This window comes from Triplophysa rosa, linkage group LG25 (genome assembly GCF_024868665.1).
Source record: "Triplophysa rosa linkage group LG25, Trosa_1v2, whole genome shotgun sequence".
Classification (NCBI taxonomy): Eukaryota; Metazoa; Chordata; class Actinopteri; order Cypriniformes; family Nemacheilidae; genus Triplophysa; species Triplophysa rosa.
In genome coordinates, this window is record NC_079914.1 from 14,666,099 (window position 1) to 14,690,279 (window position 24,181).

Below are 24,181 nucleotides of genomic sequence, written 5' to 3' on the forward strand. Positions count from 1 at the left end.
GCAGGACACCACGAAGGAAGCCACTGCTTACTAAAAAGAACATTGCTGCACGCCTGAAGTTTGCAAAAGAGCACATTGACACCCACAGCGGTATTGGCAAAATGTTTTGTGGACTGATGAAGCTAAGATTGAAATATTTGGAAAAACACACAGCACTACATCTGGCGTAGAAAGGGCACGGCATACCATCATGAAAACATCATCCCAACTGTAAAGTATGGTGGAGGAAACCTCATGAGTTGGGCCTACTTTGCTGAATCAGGGCCTGGCCAGCTTGGAATCATTGAGGGGAAGATGAATTCCCAAGTATATCAGACAATTCTTCAGGATGTGTAGAAGGTGGGTGATGCAACAGGACAACGACCCAAAACACCGGAGCAAGTCCACAACAGAATGGCTTCAGAAAAACAAAATCCGCCTTGTGGAGTGGCCAAGTCAGAGCCCAGACCTCAACCCAATAGAGATGCTATGGATTGACTTGAAGAGGGCCATATACAGTGAGGGAAATAAGTATTTGATCTCCTGCTGATTTTGTTAGTTTGCCTACTTACAAACAAATGAAGGGTCTATCATTTTTATGGTGGGTTTATTTTAACTGATAGACACAGAATATTAAAAAAAATCAGGGGAAAAAAATGTTATATAAAGGTTATAAATTGATTTGCATTTCAGTCAGTGAAATAAGTATTTGATCCCCGAGCAAAACATAACTTTGTACTTTGTGGAGAAACCCTTGTTGGCAAGCACAGAGGTCAGACATTTCTGATAGTTGGTCAGCAGGTTTGCACATGTGTCAGGATACATTTAGTCCACTCCTCTGTCAATCTTTAAGGTTTCTTGGCTGTCGCTCAGCAAATTGGAGTTTTAGCCTCCTTCACAGAGGTTCTATAGGACTAGGGTCTAGAGACTGGCTAGGACATTTAATGTGCTTCTCCTTAAGCCACTCTTTGGTTGTCTTGGCAATATGTTTTGCGTCTTTGTCATGTTAAAGGCTCATCCATGACCCATCTTCAGTGACCTAGTTAAGGGGAGGAGGTTCTCGTCCAAGATTTTACGGTACATGGGCCCGTCCCTCAGCCCCTCAATGCGGTGAAGTCATCCTGTATACCTGTAGCAGAGAAAAAGCCCTAAAGCAGAATGTTTCCAACACTGTGCTTCTCTGTAGACATGATGTTCTTGGGCTCATAGTCAGCATTTCTCTCCCTCCAAACACAGGAGTCCATTTTGGTCTCACAGCAGTGCCAGCACTTTCGCCAAAGCCTTTTCTGAATCATTTTTATGTTCATTGTCAAACTTAAGACGAGCCAGGCGGGCCTTCTTGGGCAGGAGGACCTTGCGGGTGCTTCAGGATTTCAGTCTACTGTGGCATAGCGTGTTACCAATGTGTTACCAATGTTTTGCTTGCTAACTGTGTTCCCAACTGTCTTGAAATCATTAACAGGCTTCTTCCGTGTAGTTCTGGGCTGATCTTTAACATTTCTCATGATCATCTTTACCCCATTGGGGAAATATTGCAGGGAGCTCCAGAACAAGGGCATTTGATAGTTATTTTGTATATCTTCTATTTCCAAATAATCACACCAACAGTTGTCTCCTTCTCACCAAGCTTCTGTCTGTAGCCTAGTCAAGGTTTGTGCAGGTCTACAATTTTGCCGCTGACATCCTTTAAAACCTATTTGGTCTGGACCATGGTGGTGGAGAGGTTGAACTGGAAGATACAGATTCTGTTGGCAGGCATCTTTTATATACATAACAAGCTGACTTTAGGAGTACTTTCTTAAAGTGACAGGACTAATCTGTGGTCCATATAGGCACATAATCAATCTGTGGAGCCAGAATTCTTGCTAGTTGGTAGGGGATCAAATACTTATTTCACTGACTGAAATGCAAATCAATTTATAACCTTTATAAAACATTTTTCCCCTGATTTTTTTAAATATTCTGTGTCTATCAGTTAAAATAAACCCACCATAAAAATTATAGACCCTTCATTTGTTTGTAAGTAGGCAAACTTACAAAATCAGCAGGGGATCAAATACTTATTTCCCTCACTGTACATGAGACGTCCAAAGAATATGACCGAGCTAAAGCAGTTCTGCCAGGAAGAATGGGCTAAAATTCTTCCTCAACGATGTGCAGGTCTGATCCACAGCTACAGGAAGCGCCTGGTTGAGGTAATTGCTGCCAAGGGGGGTCAACCAGTTATTAATTCTAAGGGTTCACTTACTTTTTCCACTGCCATTTTGAATGTTGAATGAGTGTGTTCAATAAAGACATGAAAGATCAGAATTTTTTTGTGTTATTATTTGTAGACATATTTTATTTGTCAATACCCTTGACTTAGATGAAGATCAGATCACATTTTATGACAAATTTATTCAGAAAACCATGAAATTCCAAAAGGTTCACATACTGTTTCTTGCCACTGTAGATAGGTGGAAAAAAAGAGACGGACAGACTGACAGATAGACAAAAAGGTAGAAAAAAGAGAAATCAAAAGAAAGATTTCTGATTTTTAACAAAAAGTTTTAATTACAATTCCTCAGGACTTACGCATCACTTAATTTCAACATCCAAAAAAACCCTATAAAAATTGGGAAAGTAAAGTTTGTTTTCAATAACAGAACACCGAGCCTCTCTTTGACACCATGTGTCTTCAAAAACTAATAACCAATCAATTGATTTATAATATACGAAATCAATTCGCAACCTTGATTTGACTCGCAAAACTGGCAGGGAAAACTGAGACCACATTGATCGCTTTCGGCCGATAATAAAATGTATGCCGATATATTAAAGCCAATAAATCATAAGTCATTTCCTCTGGTTAAACTACTTCAGCTGCTCGCAGTTAAAATACAGTACAGTACTGTCTTTCTCTCGTGATCATTCACTTACTGCTATTATCAAAACATTGCTGATGTAGGTACAGTATGTAGATTAATAGGAAGTAATTATAGGAACAAAAGCATATTGTTTGAATCAGACTGCTGTCTGAATGCTTTCTGTCTTGAGACCTGTTAGACATGTGGCTAGGGATGTAACGATTCACTCAGCTCACGATGCGATGCGATTCACGATTCTGATCTCACGATGCGATTTATTCACGATTTACTCACAATTTATTTTTACAAAATTAGTTGAAACCAATTAGAAATGAACACCGTCCCTTGCATTATTTCTTAAATGCTTCACGTTTCTTTGTATGATAAAATAATGTTTTATTTCAAATAACAAAACTAAACTGCAATTTTATAACAAATTAATAATAGAAAAAGTCTCTTTAATATAAACAAACTAATACTGTCTGTGCTTTTCTTGGATTTTTTTGCATTTAAGAAATATCAGCATCCACGTTTAGGTTTGCAGTGAAAATAGCGGCCCCTGCTGTTCAAAAAATGTATTGCGATTCAGTTCAAGCCTCAACCGATTTGAATCGTCGCACATTATAACCGATTTTCAACCGGCTCACGGTGAATCGTTACATCCCTACATGTGGCTATTGAAAACATTTTTCTGGAAGAACATCTATATAATTTGTTTATTAAATGTACCAGAAAAGTTTGAAGGTTAAAGAATAGTTAAATAAAATAAACTAGGCTTGGTACACGATTTTCAGGGGAAAAAAGAGAACTAATGGTTACCTTGTTTTCCGCGGTGAATGTTTTTCAAATAGAAGCAGTTGTCCACTTTGTGCCTTTTGTTTCAGTCTTAGGGAATTTTATATTAATATTTAGATACTGTATATCGGCCAATATATCCGTTATCAGCTTCCAATGATAAAGTATTATCGGTTATCGTTATCGGCCAAAATTTACATATCGGTGCATCCCTAATTGAAATCAAAGTTTTTTTCTAGTAAAGAAAGAAAGAAAGAAAGAAAGAAAGATGATACTGTACCTGTGTGGCCATCTTGCCGTAGTCGACCCAGCGCAGTGTTGCGAAGTTGGTGGATTCTGCGCAGTTGAAGCCGTGGTTGAATCCGGCGTGATAGCCATACGGAAACGTGACCATAAACTCCCCCTCTTCTTGAGTGATCTGCAAGAAAACAAATCTGCCATCAGACTTCTTTACAATTAATCCATTCACATTCATCTTTGTCGTACACATGGTATCAAATTTTATTATATTATACAATAATGTAAACAAATAGCAAAATGAACACTATATACAGTATACTATGTAGATTTATTTTATTTAATATTTTAATATACATGTTGCTCCGTTATCCCTCATCCTATTAATTCTGTCAAGCTTTGCTCTAATATGAAAACCTTCGAGTGGGAAACATTTACAGGACTCAGTGATGTGTGCTTTGATAAAAGAGCCAATAACGTCTGAATTAAGCTGTAAACGACACTTCAGAGAGCAGAACAACCTGACGCGGGAAAATCAACACATTGAGTTTCCAGCGTTAATATCTGTAGCCATTAACCGCCGATGGGCAAAGAAATTTTCTCTCCCCTCTCGTACCAACACGCACAACACTCTCTCCTCATTCATTTTCTCGTAGGAATCTGTCTTGCTGCTCAGCTGCCTAGTGGTGAGAGAAAGCTGCGATGCGAGCGCAATTAAGGTGAGACGCCAAGCATGTCAGGGGGGGTTATCCAGCCTTGGCAAATGAAGATTTTCATTTCAGTCCATTTTTCAGCCGTGCGATCGCTCTGAAGTCACGAAGCTTCAACGAATCGCTGCCGTCCATTAGAAAGTTAGATTCATTAGCGATTTTTCTTCTAACTTAAGTGTGTCAACTATGAAAACCATTTTTAAAAAAGTAAGCTATACATTAAATATGAAACAATAAAATAAAATGTAATGTGAAATCAAATACAATTTTATGTGAAATATATGAAATAAAAAAAAATGAATTTAAAGAGGAAAAATTAAACTCGAGGTACTACCGTGGTAATATAAAAAAAACATTATCATTATTTTATTAATTATTTTTGTAACGATTCAAAGGTATAATTAAATATTAACACAACATTGAACTAAAAAAACAAACTTTTTCTTCAATTTCTGCTTTCATTTTCTTCCTGCTGAGATCAACACTTCAACCATCTAGAAAATGCGACAGCTGCATCACCCGCCACATGAACGACATCGCAACCAATGACGACAACCTCTAACGCGACACTTGCAGTGGATCAGAGCTGAACTTGATCTAGCCTCATTTGAGAGATTTACTCTGTTTTTAATCTCCAGCCCAGAATCACCACCAGGGTTTCGGGTCCCTGACGATGGGAATTATCTGTCGATTAAAATACAGCGACGCTGACTAATCTTCGCAGGCAGAAATCCGAAGCGGGGTAAATTGAAATGTAAACAGACTTTCCTGCATTTCCTCTGTCACTGTATGAAGTGGTGAGAATAAACATATCTTTGGTTAAGCGCTCTCATTATCTCACGGTTTCTGCCCGCTGGCGGGCCGTGACATTCGCGCTCCAGCCCCGCATGCTTGCGCAGCACGTTCACACGTTCGCACAAGAGAAAAGTTCTCACTTTTGCCTCTCTGTCGCCATCTCTGTTTGAAACATGAAATTGCTGGTTACATCGGCTACTGTTTTGGGGTAACCTTTTCATTTTTTATACCATCATATCCAAAAGCAAATTAAAGCCAATATCTAAACCATAGATTGAACCCATTCTTCATAAATTTTCGACAACCTATTAATATAAGTTCTATTGATTAGGAATTTGTGTCTAATGGCAAGCTCACACTACGTGATTTTTGGCTGGATTTTGCGGTCATGGACAGATTTCCAAGGTCTGTGACAAAACCTCCGGATCGCAACCAAATCGGTGCTCGTTTCGGTCGCAGAAGCACGTTATAAGCAGTGTGCAACGTGATCCGGATCTGTCTCGAGCTATCCCAGACGCTACGATATTTTCAAAACTGTTTGATATTATCGTCAAGTGATCTCGTTGCATGACACTGTGGAACTAATCCAGCCAATCACAGCGCAGAAGGCTTGCGTCAAATTATTGCGTGGAGGAATTAAAAACTGCTGGCATGTATTCATTAACATTACAGAGCGTGTTAAATGGCTAGTATAACAGACATAAAGCTATTTTAAACTATCCTAAAGCAACAAGTTTGTATAATGGAATATAGAAAACACTTTAATTAGACTTGAGCTGTGGATTTATGCACATTGACAGGAAGTGATCTGTATAGAACTCACCCTGTTAAACGGGATGCCGTATTTCTTCAGGATCGACGGAGAAATGAGGGTCATCTTGTGACGGAGGAACGCATCGCAGCCCTGAGAACTTCCAGGGAAAAAACCTGCAACATAACAAAAACAAATATTAAAACAACAGAACAACTGTATAAGTTAGTGTTGACTTTGAGTTAGTTACTCCTCAATACAGTCAAAGAGAAACAAAAAAGTGAGAGTTTGTGAAGTCATTACAATGAAATCATCTTTGAAGGTTAAGAAAGGATGGAGAGAGATTGTCATGGCTGATGAGAAAGCCGTGATTATGAATGTAACGTATAATTGCCGGTTGGAGGTTATCGGTAAAAAGCTCTCTGTACGTCAGATTGGGCCAGTGTGGGTCAGAACATCAACCGCATGCTGAATCATTCTGAAAGCCCTTAATTATTATAATCATCTCCCTCATTCCAGCGAACAGAACACAATACGGGTCATTACGACACGGGCTGCGAAAATGCATGACGGCTGGATGACGGTGCAAACATGAACATGTGACAGTCGCTGATTCACGCCACCTGTCTATTATTACTGCTGATACGCACTTAAGTGAGTGAGGTTCTGGTTTATTTTAATTTAGCCGACCATTTGCTAAAAATTATGTGATGCAAAGCTTTGGTTTACCTGCACAGTTTCTTCGGGACTCTATATGATTTGTAGCCCTAAGCCCAATTGATAAGAAGTCATTTCTATTCAGACGCAATTTTTTCAACCACGACAAAAAGATCAAATATAAAGTCTATTTATGCAACAAAAACAGCTGTTCAACATGTTTTACCTTCCTAATTCAAAAGTGAATATGTCAACAAAAGTAATACATTTTATTTGTGGGATGCTATTTAACAATTTCGTACTTTCAATATAGAAAGACGGAGTCTGTCAACCTCGTAGCAAGGTGTGATTTTTGCTGCTGGTTCATTTATTTTCCAGCAGCAAAAAAAGCTGAAACTTAAAATTACATCAGCTGAGCGCCAATTCACATGCTCTTACGTAAAGATGTGATGACACGAATTTTGCATAAACCATTAATGGGCATTATAAAAGTTCATCGAAAAGAGTGACGTCTCTCTCCACACATGATCGCAGGTCTATACTTCGGCTGTTTCTTTCCCTCTCAGCTGTTGGGTTTATTTACAGCGGGTTGTCTTTTTGTGCCGCGTCGTTTACGCAGTGACTGAGGGTGACATACGACACGAGCTAATCTTCAATGATCGGTAGAGCAAGAAGACAGTGGAAGAAAGAGAAGAAGTTCGATTTAAGTAGAAGCAGAGAGCACTTACCGAGCTACTCTTTGAGTATTTATAATCTATAGAAGCTCTATTCTAAATCTAGTAAAGTGCCTTCTGTGTTCTTAGGGAGCATCATAACCCAAAGCTGAACCGTTCAGGTGCTGTTGTATCTTATAATCATCATTAAATATGTCCATTGGCCTATAATCTTCTATAATTGGCTAATGCTAGTTTTTGCATGTGTGATGTGAGATCGCACCTTGCGCCAGCCTCTCCAGCCTCTTGCCGTGCTCGGGAGGAATCGCATACCTGCAGGAAGGAGAAAAAACAACCATCGATTCATGCGATCAATAGAGAAAGAGACAAGGGAAGGCCACAGCGAGAAATCTCAGCGAGAATCCGATCACACACATCTTCAGCCATCAAAAACATCAAGACACCTCGTCTACCTTCTGACACGCACAAATTTCACATTCATAACTCGTACGGAGCTTTAAAGACAAAGCTCAGAAAACAAACCGGTTTGTTTCATGTAATCAGCTCAAGCGTGCCATATTATCATTATTATTCTAGAAGAATCCACAGATGTGGGGTTTTAACGTCAACTGCGTAATTTGGGCTGAAATAATTTTTCTGAAGGGGAAACTACATCATCCTCTGTTCGTCTGAAAGTTCAATTCGCTTGACGCTGTTATTGACATTGTCTGTATTAGGCTAATTATTTCTTCAAGTTTCCGGAAAGCCGATCCCTCCTGAGGCTCTGAAGCACGGATGTAAATCTGGCACGACACCCTCCCAGTGGGATCCAGCTCGAAATCACATGCTCAGAACAGGGGGAACGAGGCTTTGAGCTGGTTTAGCGCTGCGCTGCAGTGCCCCCTGCTGGAGGCTTGAGAAAACGAGAGGTTTGCAGCCAAGTGCCACTTTCAGGTGAAAAAGATTAGAGCTTCCCTACACACACAAAACTCAACTAAACATCCCATGAAAAGATTAAAACGTGCGTTTTGTAGGTGGTTGATGGGATGTAAAATGTCATTTTGGCGATTCTATTTATTTTAAGACTTAAAACAATCAGACAGGTTTGGAATGACATGAGGATGAATCGATGGGAGAACATTCATCTTTTGGCAAATTATCTTTTTAATCCCTTCCCATAATGCAGTTCATCTTGCATCCGATGAATTTGACGGAAACGGACCCAAAAAAGCCAAACAAAAATCCCACAAATCGAATATCTGCCCACAAGAGCTCCAGCCTCTAAGAACTCTAAAGACATCAGCGCTAGTAAATTTAATTTGGAGAAAGAGGTGCCACCGCCGATCAATAATAATTAGATGTCTCATCTCTTCTTCTCGCCGATAAAAGAGCAGATCTGATGGGCTACTGTAATTACGGTACGAATGCTTCCTGCCCTCCAACATCAAACTGACGGCAATACTATCTGGCAACCCGAAGTTGCAGACGCTCGATTTCATTTGAATCCGTCTGGGGATGAAGGCAGGTATTGATGGAATCACACCGGGGCATCGAGAACCCAAGTGAAGCCAAATCAGAGTAATTTGACAGCACACGGCCATCTAGAGAGGCCTTCTAATTTTAACACACATCTCGAGCGACGGCAAACAACACGAATAAGATCTGAAACTATTTTTTAGCACTTTGACCCTGTATTAAAGATAAGAACTCCTATGCAACTCTATTCCTTCTTTACGGTCTATAAAACACTCCTACACTTGAAAGTTCACCTGTCGAGCCGTGCCAACGATTCGTCTGCCATCAATGAGAACATGAAAACAAGCAATAACAAACGGTCTCCGCGCCCCCCGCGATTCTTTCCGGCGGCACGCGGGCCTTTCTGCAATCTTTAAGAACGTAACAGAAGATCTCGGGAGGTACAGAGAATTATGACTTTGATGTGGGGAGAGTCGGAGGCGAATGAAGTTAATTTCACAGTGGCTGAACAGAGGGTTAGCAAACAGCCGACACACACACTTTAACATACTGTAATTACCGGAAAAGTAAAACCGATTCAATTTCAAAAAAGGAAGGGGGCGGCGGACGCGTGCGGGCTGAAGGGTGAGTAAATTTTTTTTTTTTTAAACAAGTGGCCTGTAATTCGTAGCTATGTGGAGAAGTGGCGGAAAGTTAACTTGAGATGAGGCCTCTGGAGAAAGCGAGAGCGCTTCTTAGCGAGAAACATCAAGAGCGAACACTTCACAAAGAGAGAAAGATACTCTTAACGAATGGAGTATTTGAACCCTTAACTGTTTGGTCGTCTGAAGAACGCTCAAACAAAACCATCACGTCCCTCCCTCGATTTGCGCCAACATATGAAAGCGTTACACCTGGTGGACAAGTTCAGTTCTGCCATACTCAAAGTTTAAAAACCAGTTTTCACGGCTTGACCAATTAATAATTATAAACCAAGTTGACAGAGTTCATATCATTTGGACCTCAAATCCAACGTGTTGTCGAAACAGACGCTCGGAATGAACGCTTCGTAGTTTAAATGTGACGCCGTCCCTTTAAGAGCACACAAGCCAAGGGCATCAACGACTAGCATGCAGTATGCAATACACACTTCTCCTTTACAAAAATGACAGAATGCACCAGGGAACGTTGGAAAGAACCACTAGAAGTCGAGAAGAAAGAAACACCTTTGTAAGCCCGGGACAACTTAGGCTGGCTGTTCGTTTGAAGTCGCGACAAACCACCTGCTGGAAAACTGAATACAGAACATCAAAATACAGTATTAAACGTCTTACTGTGGCAGAACTGCAGGGAAACACAAACCTGCCTGAATACCAAATGATTTCAAACGCATTAGTCTTCTGAATAAAGGATGCTGTGAGCGGTTTACACATTTTTAAGTCGACCTTTCTTACTTCCTGTCTGCACTCTGCACTAGGAAACAAAGACAAGTCGAGCTTTTTGCTTGCACGACACGCTTACATACAGTTGTTAATTAAGAGAGGTATCATCAGTTATATGCAATTATCGTACAATACTGAAAACGATTAAACTAATTTATGTATGTCTTCCCTGCGGACGGCCCTCAGAGCTCTTCATAAGTGCCTGTAAAATGACATGCCGTCTGTTTAAATGCAGCGGACGCTGAGACAAAAGCACAAGCCACGGATGACATCATCCTGAATGTCCACTGCAGCTGCGAATGACAACAGCGCCCCCAAGTGGCCTTTTTCCACTCCAAGGTGAAATGTATTCAACAATATTCAAAGGTCCCATTCACAAAAATTCTACCCAATAAAATATTGTAGCGCTGAAAAACGTTTATTAACTATAAAATTATACAGTTTATTAACTAGTTTTTTTTGTATTTCAACGCTTATTTTGCCTAATTTTAAAATATTGGTCATCTCGTCTAAACGTAGATATTATATTGCTGCTTTGGTACTACAAAATCAAGCATAAAATCTACTTAATTAGAAACTGATATCGACTTTGAATGTCTCTCAAACTGAGCTACCAGGATATTTCACAGTGCCCAGAGTTCTAATATGGACATTTTTAGCGTCAAGGTATTTTTGTGCCTATGCTAGAAGCAAAATAAGGAGACAGAACCCTCGACGTGCCCGCCTTTACTATTAAATTTAAAGTTTTTACCTGGCAGACGGTAAAATTATATAAAAACCCAGAGATCTGAGGGAGATACACAAATCTATGGGACACTTGAGAGCGGAGCTTTTTGGACTTGGGCCAATAAGCAAGAACCCAGAACATATTGCACGTGGTATAGAATAACTAATATTGTTCTCAAAACATTGAGTTGTTTTAAGTATACATGTATGTGGAGTGGCGTTTTAGACCAATGAAATTCCACTGTGGGCGGAGCTAGCCAGCATGATATCACAGGGACACAAACCGGCTTTACAAACTCATCCCACTGTTTAGGATACAGTAAAATCACAACCAAATGATCCTAGTTTGCATGTTACTGGCCAACAACCTGACTTTGTTCAGAATCTCTTATTTCACCTAAATGCACGTCATCTCAAAGTTTGCAAGTTAAAGTCCCAGTGAAATTAAAAATGACCATTCTTATTTTTTCATGAAATATTGCAGCATTCATAGTAAATAGCTTATCAATGTGGGTCATTTTCTTTTTAAAATTCATGTACCCTCATAATCTTCAGTTAAAATCAGAAAATGCACTTTCGCCCTGAAATGACGATCCATCTCATGTGACGTAAATTAGACGGCTTGGCCGGAGCAACCGTTAACTCCTCCCCTTCAACTGTCAGTCTGCAACCAGTTCCATTTCAAAATCAATGCAACAGCTGTTTTTACACATCCAATCAAATCAAAAACGCAAGCCACGCCCACTAATTTTCTTTTTTGAAATTCCTTTTCACTCGGAAATGTGTCAGAATTCGGAAGTAAAAATGATCGCAACTTCCGGTTCATGGGGACTTTAAAGTTATTATATGCGGCTTATGCGATGCTCACCAGGATTTTGGTTGTCCAAAATGTAGGTAGTTGATGCTGTAGAGGTCCATGTCCTCCGTGTGCCAGGCGAACGTGGTTTTCCACATGCCGAAGTACAAGTAGGGCGTGTTGACGCCCTCGATGACGATGCCGCACTCCTGCTCGACCATGTCCAGAAGAGTGTTGAGATGAGCGATGTTCCACTCCGTGATGCCCTGCAGGAAGATTTGTTTACAATTCACAAAAGCAAACAAAAACGATTTACTGAATGCACACGACAAACAAATGTAACAGATGTGCTTCTTGTCATGTGCGACGTTTATTCAAACGTAACTTTAATTGTACGTTTATTTACTCCGAAGTATTCTAACAAAAGTACATTTTTGTTTGTGGACATTATGGCAAAAAATGCTTTTGACAGAGCTTAACTTGCACTAAACTTGAAACAATAGTTTAAATAAACAGTAGCTGGGATAAAAGAAAACAATATATCAAAGCAAAGCGCTTGTGCTGTCGAGCTGGTTGTTCTGCAACTAACCGGATCATAAAGAGAGCCGCTGATGTCGGCGCCATAAATGGGCGACACAAACGTCAGGTTTTTCCAGTATTTTCTTTCCAGGTCGTCAAAGTCCTTGTGTTGAGGGGTGCAGTATCTGTTATTGGTCAAAGTAAATAAAAACAATATTATTTAAATCAGAAATGACCACAGAAAGTGAGAGCGAAGACAGACAACTTTATATTGCAGTACCCACGCAATAAAACCAGCTTTACTGCGTTGTTTACCATAATATTTGCAATGCACTCAAATGAAATCAAGCCGTACTTTTTACTGTAGGCCAGTTTGCTGTATTCGCCGACTGTCATGGACTTCTTCTGGATGTTGTACTGCGTAAAGAGTCCCGACTGGCCCGTCACCACTTGCATGATGGGGGCGGGAATGACCATCTCCTCGATCGTCTCATAAGAGCGCCGCGGTTTCCACTCTTTCGGTGGGATAACCTGAGCGAGGAAAAAACATGCACATGTAACTTTAATAAGCATGCTCATTATCATCACGATTGTCAAAGAAATATTACGTTTTTCACGCGATACCTTTGCCAGGCCAGCACGGTGAGCTCCCTGCGTCTCCATGTATGCAATATACTTCCCAAAGTCCTGAAACTCTTCCATGGTGGGTCTGAAAGTCATGATCTTGCAGAGGTTGGCCGCGGGAATCGGCTCAGGGGTCAGTTGTGGGGGTAGAGATGGATCTGCACATGGTTCTTGGGTTGGAACAGAAAGTTGTGGACATTGTGGATTTGAATCCGAGGGTTCGAGGGGTAATTCCTGAGCAGCGGCAGCTGGTGAAGTCATGTCTGGGCCGGGTTCAGGCTCAGGGTTCGGGTCGGGGGGTAAAGAGGAATCCATAGCTGCAGGTCAGCTAACGCTGTAAATGCAAAATACAAAAAGGGCACAAATAAACACCAAGCCAGAATCAAAACTATGTATGATTATTTATTTGATATTGATATAGTTTGCTTTTTTAATATTACATTTTATAGAAAAAACTATTAAGAAATGGTGGTCATAACAAAAAGGTTTTTGGTAAAAATATTTATAAAACGAAACCTTAAAAGATAAATAGCCTTCCTGTAGCTGAGTGGTTAGAGCATAGCGCTAGCAACGCCAAGGTCATGGGTTCGATCCATGGGTTCGAAAACAAATGGACGGGATAAAAGCGTCTGCCAAATGCATAAATGTAGATGTAAATAAAAACGGAAAAGGGAAGTAAAAATAAGTATGAATTAAACATTCTAACAATAGAGTTAGGAAGCAATCAACAGAATAACAATTAAATAATGGATCTGGATGAAATGATTACAAATTTCATGGAATTCAATTAAACTCACAAACGGGAGTAAGTGAATATCATCAATACTTTATATCAATACTACTGGAATTACAAAGAGAAACTACATATAACGGATAATCCTCGGCTAGCAGTGCATTAAAGGATTTTAATGCACAACATGGAGGCCAAGAACCACCCGAAATATTGATCAAACTGCCTGGAACTACCTGTGCATTAAACGGTTTTAAGGCATACCATCCAGCCAATAAGAATCGATTAATCAAACAGACTATTGTATAAGAGAATATTATATAATGACAAATAAGGAAATATAAAATTGTTTTATAAAAATAAAAGGCCTAGTATATTTAATATAATATATATATATAATATCTGGACATACTACCTCTAAGGACTAGTGAAAGACTTTGAGCCATTCGGCTTTGCATGACATTTTCTTATATGCATAAAACACACCCAGTTTGACAACAGATTTTAAGTGTGGCATTAAGATTCTATAGTCTGTTTCTACAAGTTTCAAGTAATTAAAGAACCTACAGTATACTACTGGCAAGCAAATATACAAAATATAATAATATGATGAAGGTAAATCAAAATGTTGGTGGTGTGGGGATGGCATTTTGACTTTGTAGAAACAGAAGCTTTCTAAACCAAGCAAACAAGCATAAAAACACAATTACAGGCTCTTTCTAGAGAGTTCTGAAATCACCATATTAGATTTCACTAGCACTTTACATCAGTAAATCTAGCATGTTTCCAGAACGATGCATTTATAAACAGAAATAAACAAGCAGGTCCAACATCCATCCTAGCTCAAATTCAAACCAAGTGGACACACCTTTCTAACAGATTAGATTATGTTTTTCTTTCTGTATTATATGTGATTAGATATTAATAATCACCCTTGATGATGCTCAACACAAAAACAATGCATGTATGGAAAAACGAAAACATCAAATGACATCCCAAGTCAAGTTTAAACCAAGTGGACATACATTTCTATAACTGACACACTTTTCATTGATAGATTATACGTTATATAATTATAATTTAATAATCACACTACTTATTCCGATTACAAAGAAACATGCATGCATGAATGCAATAAAATAACATTTGGATGCAAAAGACATCCCAGTCCAAATTTAAACGGGATGGACAATTGGACATACATTTATACTGATTATAAAACTGTCACTGGATATTAATAATCACACATAAACCATGCATGCATGCAACAAAACGCGTGCATTTCTCTATATTAGCCTTATTCAGCTTTCAATCATTATAAATGAATAATCACACTACAAATGGTGCTTTAACATACACACCAGCAATGCATTAAATAAATAACTAATAAATGCATATTCAAAATCCTAAAAGTCCAACTCAAGTTCAAACAGCACGAGACTGAGGTTGGATTTAAATGGCCTTTGTGTATACGTGCTGCCCACAGCTGAACACATCAAAGCTGCTGAGACGTAATGCGTTAAAAAACACATAGTAAACAAACAAACTAATGCACTTGCACTATATACGCTGTCTTGTGCAATAAACACACGTCTGTGTTCAAATAAACGCGCTTTAATATCATTACATTTCACAGCTCGTGCATTCTTGCTTCAGCTTTGACAAGCACATCAACAGCTGCTTCACAACACCGCTAATAACAATAAAACCTCGCGCAACCCCCTCGGCCCCGAACCGAAACCGCAATCCGAGGAAAATTCATCGCTTTACCTGCTGCTCCTGGTCGTTTTGATTTTTTTATTCGCTGTTTTATTTTCGATTCTCTCCGTTTTCTGGATTCCAAAGGCTCGATAGTATCTAGTGGCAGCGTTGGGCCGCGGCTCCGCCCACTGCAGCGCGACGTGACGTTTGATTGGTCGGAGCGATGTGAAGCGATGTTTCCCGTTGGCCCGCGTGACTGATTGATGGCTCGATGAGCCAATCGCGTTCTGCTTGCGGTACTACTACCGCGGAAAACACGTACTGCACGTAATGGTAACGTATCTTCCGGTATGACGTACCTCGTCACACTCGTTTGGGTTGTGTGTTTATAAACATTTATAAATGTTTTTACACCTTAATTTACCTTATATAAAATAAATTATATTTTTGTTTTGATATTGTACACAAACAGCTCCAAAAACCCAAACTGTACCTATTCACAAATGTTAAGAGGTGTCACTCAAATATATTTCTAGTACATCATGCCTATAATGTATTTTATGTGTTACATATTAACAGCAAAACGCTCCTCTTGACTTCATCTTTTTAACCTTTTGCTCTGAAGTCATTTGCCTAAATGTTTTCAAGTCTTTATATGATTTTCCTAACAAACCTTCACTTTAATGAAAGGTATAACAATGTTGATTAAATATAGAAAATCAGCTGTACAAACTAAAATTGCAGAAGTGTACACCACACACAATTCAACAAGCAAGCACAAGTTTTTATTTTATATAAAAGTTCAATGAGGTTTATTGAAAAATATAGCACTCATCCCAGTGCAAGAAAATAACTATGCACCATCATCCACTACATACAATGACTAAATACAAGTGCTAAAAATATACAATTTCAATTTCAGAATATACAGCTCCAGTCTACGCAGATATTAGAAACAGATGAGGTCAAACTAAAAAAAAAACGAAATATCTGCAGCCATAGGCATTTATTTAGCAAATACTATAATAACTCTTACAACAAGCAAAGAACGTCATTGAGCGAGAAGACAATGCATTTAAATACTTCCTGAATGAGTCAAACTGTCGGGTTTGTGCGAAAAACGGTCTGAGGATTTACCTCGAATACCACTGAAAAGTCAGACCAGGTGTGTATAAAACCTGATCCAGTGTACACGCCGACCCTATAAAGTGAAAACAGAACCTGAAATACAGATCCTGGGTCAGTACATCAACTTCAGTGGGCTTCACAAGCATGACCACTGTTTGCATAACGGCAACGTGACGGAAAAATGACACTCGATTTCTTGAAGCGCGCACACAGCAGTTACACAGAAAAGCAAATAAAGAAAAAAAAAGAGAGATAATATCTCTATTCATTTTAGAATGTATTAAAATTTAGTTGCTGGACATAGAAAAACAACAAGTTCAACAAACAGAGTGTTTACGTAAAGTAGTACGGTTAAAACAAATTTCTTTAAGATTAAATTTAGTTAGTTACCAATAAAGGCAAGACGATTAAAACATTTTATAAAGCCGAATGTAAATAAGCTAGAAAAAGCTACGCCACCCTAAACTCCGGGACCTTAGCGCAAAATCTGTTAACGGATCTTTGGATGTTTGTTAATCGTCAAAACGTTACAATAAGCGCGAAATGAACACTGGGAACATCATTATTACACTGGCCGAACTGAGAACGTCAGTGAAGGCATACAGCTTTACACATGACCGGTTTCAACGGGATTTAAGACGCAGTGCTTTCGAACAAACTATCATTACAAATATATCATTGCAAAGAAAAAGCGATTTCAATCGGAACGCTAACGTTGTGAACAGTCATTGTGCATAGCTACAGTTCATTGTGCTGGTACACTGTACAAAAGGCGGCAAAAATACATTGGAAAGCTGCTATAGCTAAAATAGGACTAGAATGTTATAAAATCACCTTTTTATCCTAAATGACAAGATGCATTTTGGGAACACGCCTACGACAGACAGAAGCGCACTGCCTAGGTAGGAGCACATCGCAAAACAGGGCCAAATCAAACATCAAGGAGATTTTCCGATCGATTCTACAACCTGATACGTCGCAACATTTGTTAAATATATTAAAATGGAAATCCGAGTTTCTAGTGGAATTCTGTGCTGCTGTGACATCACCGGCCGCTGCTGTACCCGGGGAAGAGCTGGGTGAGGATGGCTTGAAGAGGTTTGTTCACGGTCATTGGATAGTTCTTGCCGAGGTCGTGTCGACAGGCCGGGCAGGTGTAAACATCGGCTTTGAAAGAGCGCTGGAGGCATTCCTGTAGCAACAAAACGGTTTCATTTAAACGCCGGGAACTTTTCAGAAACTATCAAACAGACGAACTAAAATCATCCGGGTGGCGAGTGTGTTTGCGTGTTACCCTGCAGACGTTGTGTTGGCACTCTGTGGTGATGGGCTGGTAAACAACCTCTTGACAGCAGATGCAGAGAAAAAATTCCTCCACTTTATTCAGGAAGCGCTGCAGAACGCAGTAACGCAAACATTTAGAAAACGCCAGCTGCTAAAAAGCTACAATACAGACGTTTGGTTTGTACGTACCGGTCCGAGCTTCAGAAACTCCATAGCTTCATCCCACAATTTCTTATTGAGCTCATCGTCTTTGATCAAGGCCTTCTGCTCTTTGCTCAGTTTATATGCTTCTACTTTCATCTTCTTGGGAGTGCCTTTTGATGGAGAACTCTTCTCATCCACTACAGCCAGAAGAAAGACGTTACACAAGCTGATGCAGAAAATCAATCGGTTTATTACTACAACGTTGATGTATAACAGTAGCAACGTTCCACCCACCGGTCTGAGATTTCCTCTTCCTCTTCCCCTTAGTGGGCGTTTCCTCAATATCATCCTCATTTTTATTCTCTTTCTCCTTTTCTTTAGCAGCCACGGCCTCCAGATAACCCTCGGGATACTGAGGAACAGAAGATAAACGTCACAAAATTGTGTCCCACTCATTGTTTTTGTTACTCAATTAAATGAGAAATACAAAAAAAGAATGCCGCTGTATCATGTTATTCTTGTGTCAATTTAGCACCAAATACATGAGCAAATACAGATTCAGTAACTCAAACAAAACCACAAACTTCCTTTGACAAAATTCTCAGTTCTGTAATTCATAAGTCACCCATTCGTTTTTGAATTTGGCAGGTAACAAACACAGTCTAGTAAATCTCAAGACGTCACCTGCATGGTGAGGCCCAGTTTCTTAATGCGCTCTTTCCCTTCACGGGTCCATGGTGCCGCTTCCTCGTCGTTTCTTTTCAGCAAATATCGCCACACAAGGAAACCTGACTTGCCCTTCTCTGGCCAGTACTTTACAATCTGAAGAACAGAGCAAAATGACTTCCAACCATTTCAAATCCTCTTTTCCGAAACATTAGCTAATAGTATACCTTGTAAATGCCGTCGTAGCGGTTGCCATCCTCAGGACTGTACTTGCTGTGCTTGCGGCCTTTGGAGCTCCGCACGACCCTCACGGGTTTCCCCGCCTTCCAGTCCTTGGCCTCCGCCCCTTCTTTCTCATTCACGGCTGCGTTGCAGTTCAAAGCCAGTGCTCTACAAACACAACAAAAAACAGATGAATACTCCGATCCTGATAGCAGCTTTTTTAGCAGCACGAAAACCACAATGGGGATCTTCTGACCTGTTCATGTTGGTTAGCTTTTGATCGCAGGACTGCTCGGCCGTCCTCTTGTTTCCGGAGAGGTCGCGACCCCCGGAGCCGGTGTAGGTGAACTGGTTTCCATCATCCTACAACAACAAAAAAGAAATGAACATATGGGAAGTTTACGCACTCCGTTTTAAGTGACCGGGTGTATCTGTTAGCGTACCACATCATCTTCGTAGCCTCCGGCGAGCACGAGAGAATAAGCACCATCATTACTTCTGCCATGAATTCCAGCGACGTGAGGCCTGTGGACTCCCGATTCACTCACCTGTGAATCACACAACCTTATTACAATCACGTTCATATTTTCATATATCATATAAGTTTGTAGTTGCAAAAACTAAAACAACGTACGTAGATACGGTAAGTTAAATCTAGAAATGTCTATAGTTACTAATAAAAGATTAAAAAATGATGCACACCTGCACTCTGAACTTCCACAGGGTTCCCACCGGGACTCCAGGAACGGGACCGTAATGGTTGGAAGGTACGATGGTGCACTGTTTGGTGCGGCCGACACATGCCATACCCTGTGAAACAAACCGTCAGACATACTCAAAACAGACAAATGTCAGACAATTGTAATGGAGCAAAACAAGCTGCTCATGGTTAAACGCGCCATCGAACGCTCGAGCTAAACCGCACCTTCCCCCAGTCCCTCTGGCTGGACGAGCTCGCGGACGCCATCTTTGCTTTCTTCTTGCTTTCCTTCAGCTTCTCTCCGGCCAGGACCACCTCGCTGGCGTCATTACGGCATTCTGGACAGTACCTGCAAAACACGGAGGGTTTAAAATACATGTTTTGATGCATCGCAGGAATCTGTCCAGCGAGGCCCTCCGTAAAAAACGAGTAATGGTGACCGAGATCTAGTTTACCAGTCCTCGTCGGCGGGGATGGTGGTCAGCGGAGGGTTTAGGCAGTAAGTGTGAAACGCCATGTCACACTCGTCACAGAGCAGCTGTTTGTCAGGATCCTGCTTCACACCGCAGACGTGACAGTTACACATGCGACAGTTCTTCTTCGGGTCGTCTTTGCAGACTTTGCACTCGGGTCCGTTTGACCCTGAAGAAACAGAGGGTTAACATTTAATCAGTTTTTTAAAAAACATTTTCTTATCAAATTTAGTCTAACGTATTAGAAAGAGAGGCAAACTCACTCTTGAGAGGGCTATCGGAAGAGGCCCCTGGTCCCTCTGAACTTCCCGGTTCTTCGATCTTGTAGATTTCGGTCACAAACATTATTCGACAGTCATTGAGAGAATCGCCAGCTTCCCTAAAAGAAGAAAAACTTTGTACATAAAACGCACTAAACGAAGAGCAAAACGTTTATAGCAAAATAAAACCATGTTTTTATGTTTAATATTATAGCTAATTTAATCAAGCCTACTTTTACATAGAGGGCTAGCTACTATTTGCTTATTTATACAGCAAAAATGTACTAAATATTAATATCATATCATATCATATATTATAATTATAATATTCTGCTAAATATTACATGGCAATGGCCTCAGAAAGCACATTTTGAAAAATCCATATACCCCAGGAGAATCTTGCCATAAACCTCCCGCTGGGTCCTGGTCTCCCTCTTCTTCTGGATCCGAGCGTCGTACCAGTATCCGCGCTCCTTGGGCTCGTCCGGGTTGTAGTTTACCATGACCGTCATGCCCTCCTCCAGCTGGTGCCACTGGTAAACGGTGCGCGCCCGCGGGCGAACGTCTTTACCCCGCAGCTGCACCACGCCGTTTTCTGGGTAACTGTGTAAACCACAAGTGGGTAGAGGAGGGGCAATTATCATTCAGCTGCAGTGAGACGCGCTTAACAGTCAGCTTTTGATGGAACCCACAGTTTAGCACAAAGACGAACGGAGTTTGGATGCTAACAGCTGGAGGCAGCATTTAGAGAGGAATCCAGGTGTTCTGCATGTAACGCAACACACATGAATACTGCTCATCTTACCAAACCCGATGAATATTAAAAACCTACCAAATTAAATCCTGATAAAAGACTCAAAAACATCCTGTCGTGATCTGAAGTTAAATGTGTTGTGCATGCTAGATTGGTCTTCGCGGAATATTTTAGTAGCCTGAAATCTATACTCACTCTTCGTATTTGACGTGGTAAAGGATCTCCTCTCCTCCATCGAGCTCTCCATCATCCCCTGAAGGTTTTGCCACCTTGGTGACGTTCTTGATCTGCGCCTCAAACCAAGCTCCCATGTTCAAGTCACGTGCGTCCACAAATTCATTGATCTGCAAAACAATCTTCCATCTCACGATCACCCAGTCTTTAAGAAAAAGACCATCATTCATAGATAGTTTCTTACCTTGTAAAACCCAAAGCCTGGGTCGATGAGGTCCGGCGTGTCCGTTTGACCCGAGGTTCCGGCGCTTTGCCCTTCGCTCTCGCCGTGAGTTGAACCTTTATCAGACTCGCTCTGGGCAGATCCGCAGCCGGAGTCAGAGTCGGACAACTCGGCTTCTTTGTCCTTCGACAGAACGGTCGGTGCGACGGCCTGTCGTACCAACAGCTGAACGATGTCGTTCAAACCCACGTTGTAGTCGAAGATCGTGTGACCATCTTCCATCTGCAAACAACGACAATTAAACCGAACATACAGTTTGTTGTACAGCGCTACAAAACAGATCAAATCAAGATCCAAACGTACTAAAATAAGCAATAATCTTAAATTGCTTAATTTGATTTGATACGCAGTCCTTTTAATTGTGTATTAAGTGTAATTTCATATTTTTATTACTAAAAGAATTGTACAGATAGTGACATTATCGCTCAGACTATGGCCCCCTTTTTCCAAAATTACAAATTTAACATTTAATTCTTATTAAATACTCTGTTAACACTGTTTAAGGTTGACTTTAATACCTGTTTTCCTCTGTAAAACAGTCTTTGTCTTTCCGGCTCGATGTTGAACAGCTCCATTATCTTACCCCGCAGCTCGTCCACCTTGGTGAGCTTGGACAGGGAGTCGACCCGATGGGTCTCCTTGCCATCCATAGTGCGCACCTGGATCCACATGGCGGTCGACCTGAAAAGGCACGCTTAAGATTACCAAACTCGCCCACCTTCTTTTTTTTTATATCAAACAATGGCCCGGCGCCAGAACTCTCAAACCAGCAGGAAAAATGTGTTTCGTTTCTGGGTGACGCAAGCCTTGTTTTTTTCCTCTTGACATTGTTGCCTTGAGCTTTCCATTGGCTGTTTGATGCTTTCGCAAACCTGCTTTGCAACAATCGACCCTGCTTCATCCGTCCAAATCTGAGTCATAACCGAGTCATTATTGTCCATAATAAATATTTCAAAGGTGGTTATATGGGTTTTAGACATGGTATCAGATAGCAATACCGTGGTTCTTTGATAGACGCTACAAGCTAAAAGTCTGCACACACCTACTCATTGTGCAACTATTGTTTCTGCTTTTGAGCTTTTGAAACTGTGAATTAAAGTTGTAATAACAAGAAACAAAGCTTTTTTTTAGGTTAAAAATAAACAAACATCAGATATTGAGCAAGATTAAGGTAAACTGGCAATAATAATTTATAAATTGAGCTGTCAGGTAATATTTTGCAGGGAATGTCAGTTTGACATCATGTCACCTAAAAAGTAATCTGATTGTTAAAATTATTTCAGGTTTTCCTTTATCATAGGTACCCCGCATGCCTTATTTTAATAAAATATTACCATATTTAAACATGTGGTGCCTTTACGACTAGATTAAAATTCAACCTAAAAAGAGAGATAGCTCTTCATTCCTAAAGTGGTGATCGTGTATAATGGGGTGAAAATCCCTTGTTTTCATGTCAGCAATCCAAACCACGCCTGTTACTGGCGGAAATACACCCGAGCGCCCTCTATCGGTCAAGAGCACACCAATGAGTAAAATAAATCACTCTGAACCTTCATTCAGCCGACTTATAGACAAAAACAGATCGCCTAAAATTTATAATTCAATTAAGTTAACGTTTATCTATTAAAAATAATCTTTAACTATTGAAATGAAGTGATTTATGGAAACATAAATGACTCATTTGGAGCTGATCATCGTGTGGGTGGTCTGTTATCAAAAACAGCTACTTAAACGTCAAAAATGTAAATATGATTGAAATAACGTTAAATCAAGATATTTAATTAAACAAGAATAAATTCATTTGGAACTAACACACTTTTGAAGCCCTGCATTTCTTTAACGTTAGTCATGCATACAAAAACACTTTCAAGTCATTGATGAGTTTGTTTCGGACTTGAATTTATTTACTTGACTTCTACTGTATATACGAACATTAGTAAGACAAACGTAAGCATTACGAGCTGATTCACCGACAAAATGCATTATAATCAAGACGAATAAGCGTATTTAAAGTCCATTTAAAGTGACCAGTTAAAGTTAAAGAAATTGATAATTCGTGCAAAAGCATAAACCGTTAATATCCGTAAATATCGTAGAAACATTGAAACGTAAATAACAAGAATTCAAACACACTATGGTTTAAGCAATAAATAAGGCGCATTCTATACAAAAGTTAAAGACTATAGCATTTAAAAAACAGCTCGTTACCTGTATTTACTTCCTCTTGAAAACAGAAGATGTAATTGTATGTCAATATATGAGATAAAACAGTCAAAATCGTTGCACTTTTGTTACAGTTTAATGCTGCCGCGAAACGCACTTGAACGGGCTCGAATCAATAAAACTGTTCAACAACGTGTTTCTCCTCCTGCCGCGGGCACGGCGCGCTGCTGATTGGCTAAGAGGGTCTCCAATCTATGCGTTGATTCGTTGACAGACGCGTCAATCACGCCTACTACCGGAGCTTAGGCTCAGCGCGCGAAACCCTGCTCTCGTTATCGCACATGTTTGCCCCTCAGCTGTGATGTCGCGAGACTTGAGGGCTCCTTTCATATAATAAGAGCCTGATGCATTGTGGATTGAAAGTGGATTGAAATTTAAGGGACTACTAATTTGATTTGTAATAAAATATCACGAATTAAACTAAAGAATATTAAGCCATCGTTTGGCTCATATG

At 40.1% G+C, this 24,181-nt stretch overlaps 2 protein-coding genes across 3 annotated transcripts in view; both read right to left on the reverse strand.

The window, feature by feature from the left end:
- The window catches only part of kdm4b (lysine (K)-specific demethylase 4B), a 30,273-nt gene extending 14,675 nt beyond the window's left edge, over positions 1-15,598 (reverse strand). For both annotated transcript variants that reach the window (XM_057325860.1, XM_057325859.1), the window contains exons 1-8: positions 15,486-15,598; positions 12,986-13,319; positions 12,717-12,892; positions 12,432-12,546; positions 11,915-12,108; positions 7,707-7,756; positions 6,186-6,289; positions 3,901-4,038 (exon numbers count right to left, since the gene is read on the reverse strand). In XM_057325860.1, the coding sequence (XP_057181843.1) occupies positions 3,901-4,038; positions 6,186-6,289; positions 7,707-7,756; positions 11,915-12,108; positions 12,432-12,546; positions 12,717-12,892; positions 12,986-13,300 (1,092 nt within the window). In that variant the 5' untranslated portion in view covers positions 13,301-13,319; positions 15,486-15,598. The remainder of the gene's footprint in view (positions 1-3,900; positions 4,039-6,185; positions 6,290-7,706; positions 7,757-11,914; positions 12,109-12,431; positions 12,547-12,716; positions 12,893-12,985; positions 13,320-15,485) is intronic.
- Positions 15,599-16,407: 809 nt separating this feature from the next.
- On the reverse strand, positions 16,408-23,996 carry uhrf1 (ubiquitin-like with PHD and ring finger domains 1). Its single transcript, XM_057326052.1, has 17 exons — positions 23,713-23,996; positions 22,023-22,185; positions 21,466-21,726; positions 21,243-21,391; positions 20,681-20,896; positions 20,297-20,412; positions 20,016-20,202; positions 19,786-19,909; positions 19,563-19,670; positions 19,304-19,408; positions 19,117-19,223; positions 18,866-19,028; positions 18,657-18,794; positions 18,267-18,384; positions 18,018-18,169; positions 17,839-17,937; positions 16,408-17,736 (listed from the first exon to the last, which is right to left on the reverse strand). Exons 2-17 carry the CDS (start codon positions 22,173-22,175, stop codon positions 17,590-17,592), a joined length of 2,343 nt encoding a protein of 780 aa, XP_057182035.1. The 5' UTR covers positions 22,176-22,185; positions 23,713-23,996; the 3' UTR covers positions 16,408-17,589.
- Positions 23,997-24,181: the final 185 nt, after the last annotated feature.

Excerpts from the sequence above, each read along its gene's own strand:
- uhrf1 (XM_057326052.1), bottom strand. The coding sequence starts at position 22,175 with ATGTGGATCCAGGTGCGCACTATGGATGGCAAGGAGACCCATCGGGTC. Across the intron at positions 21,727-22,022 it reads TGTTTTACAGAGGAAAACAG|ATGGAAGATGGTCACACGAT; the intron begins GTATTAAAGTCA and ends CGTTGTTTGCAG. Across the intron at positions 20,203-20,296 it reads TTCCGATAGCCCTCTCAAGA|GGTCAAACGGACCCGAGTGC; the intron begins GTGAGTTTGCCT and ends CTGTTTCTTCAG.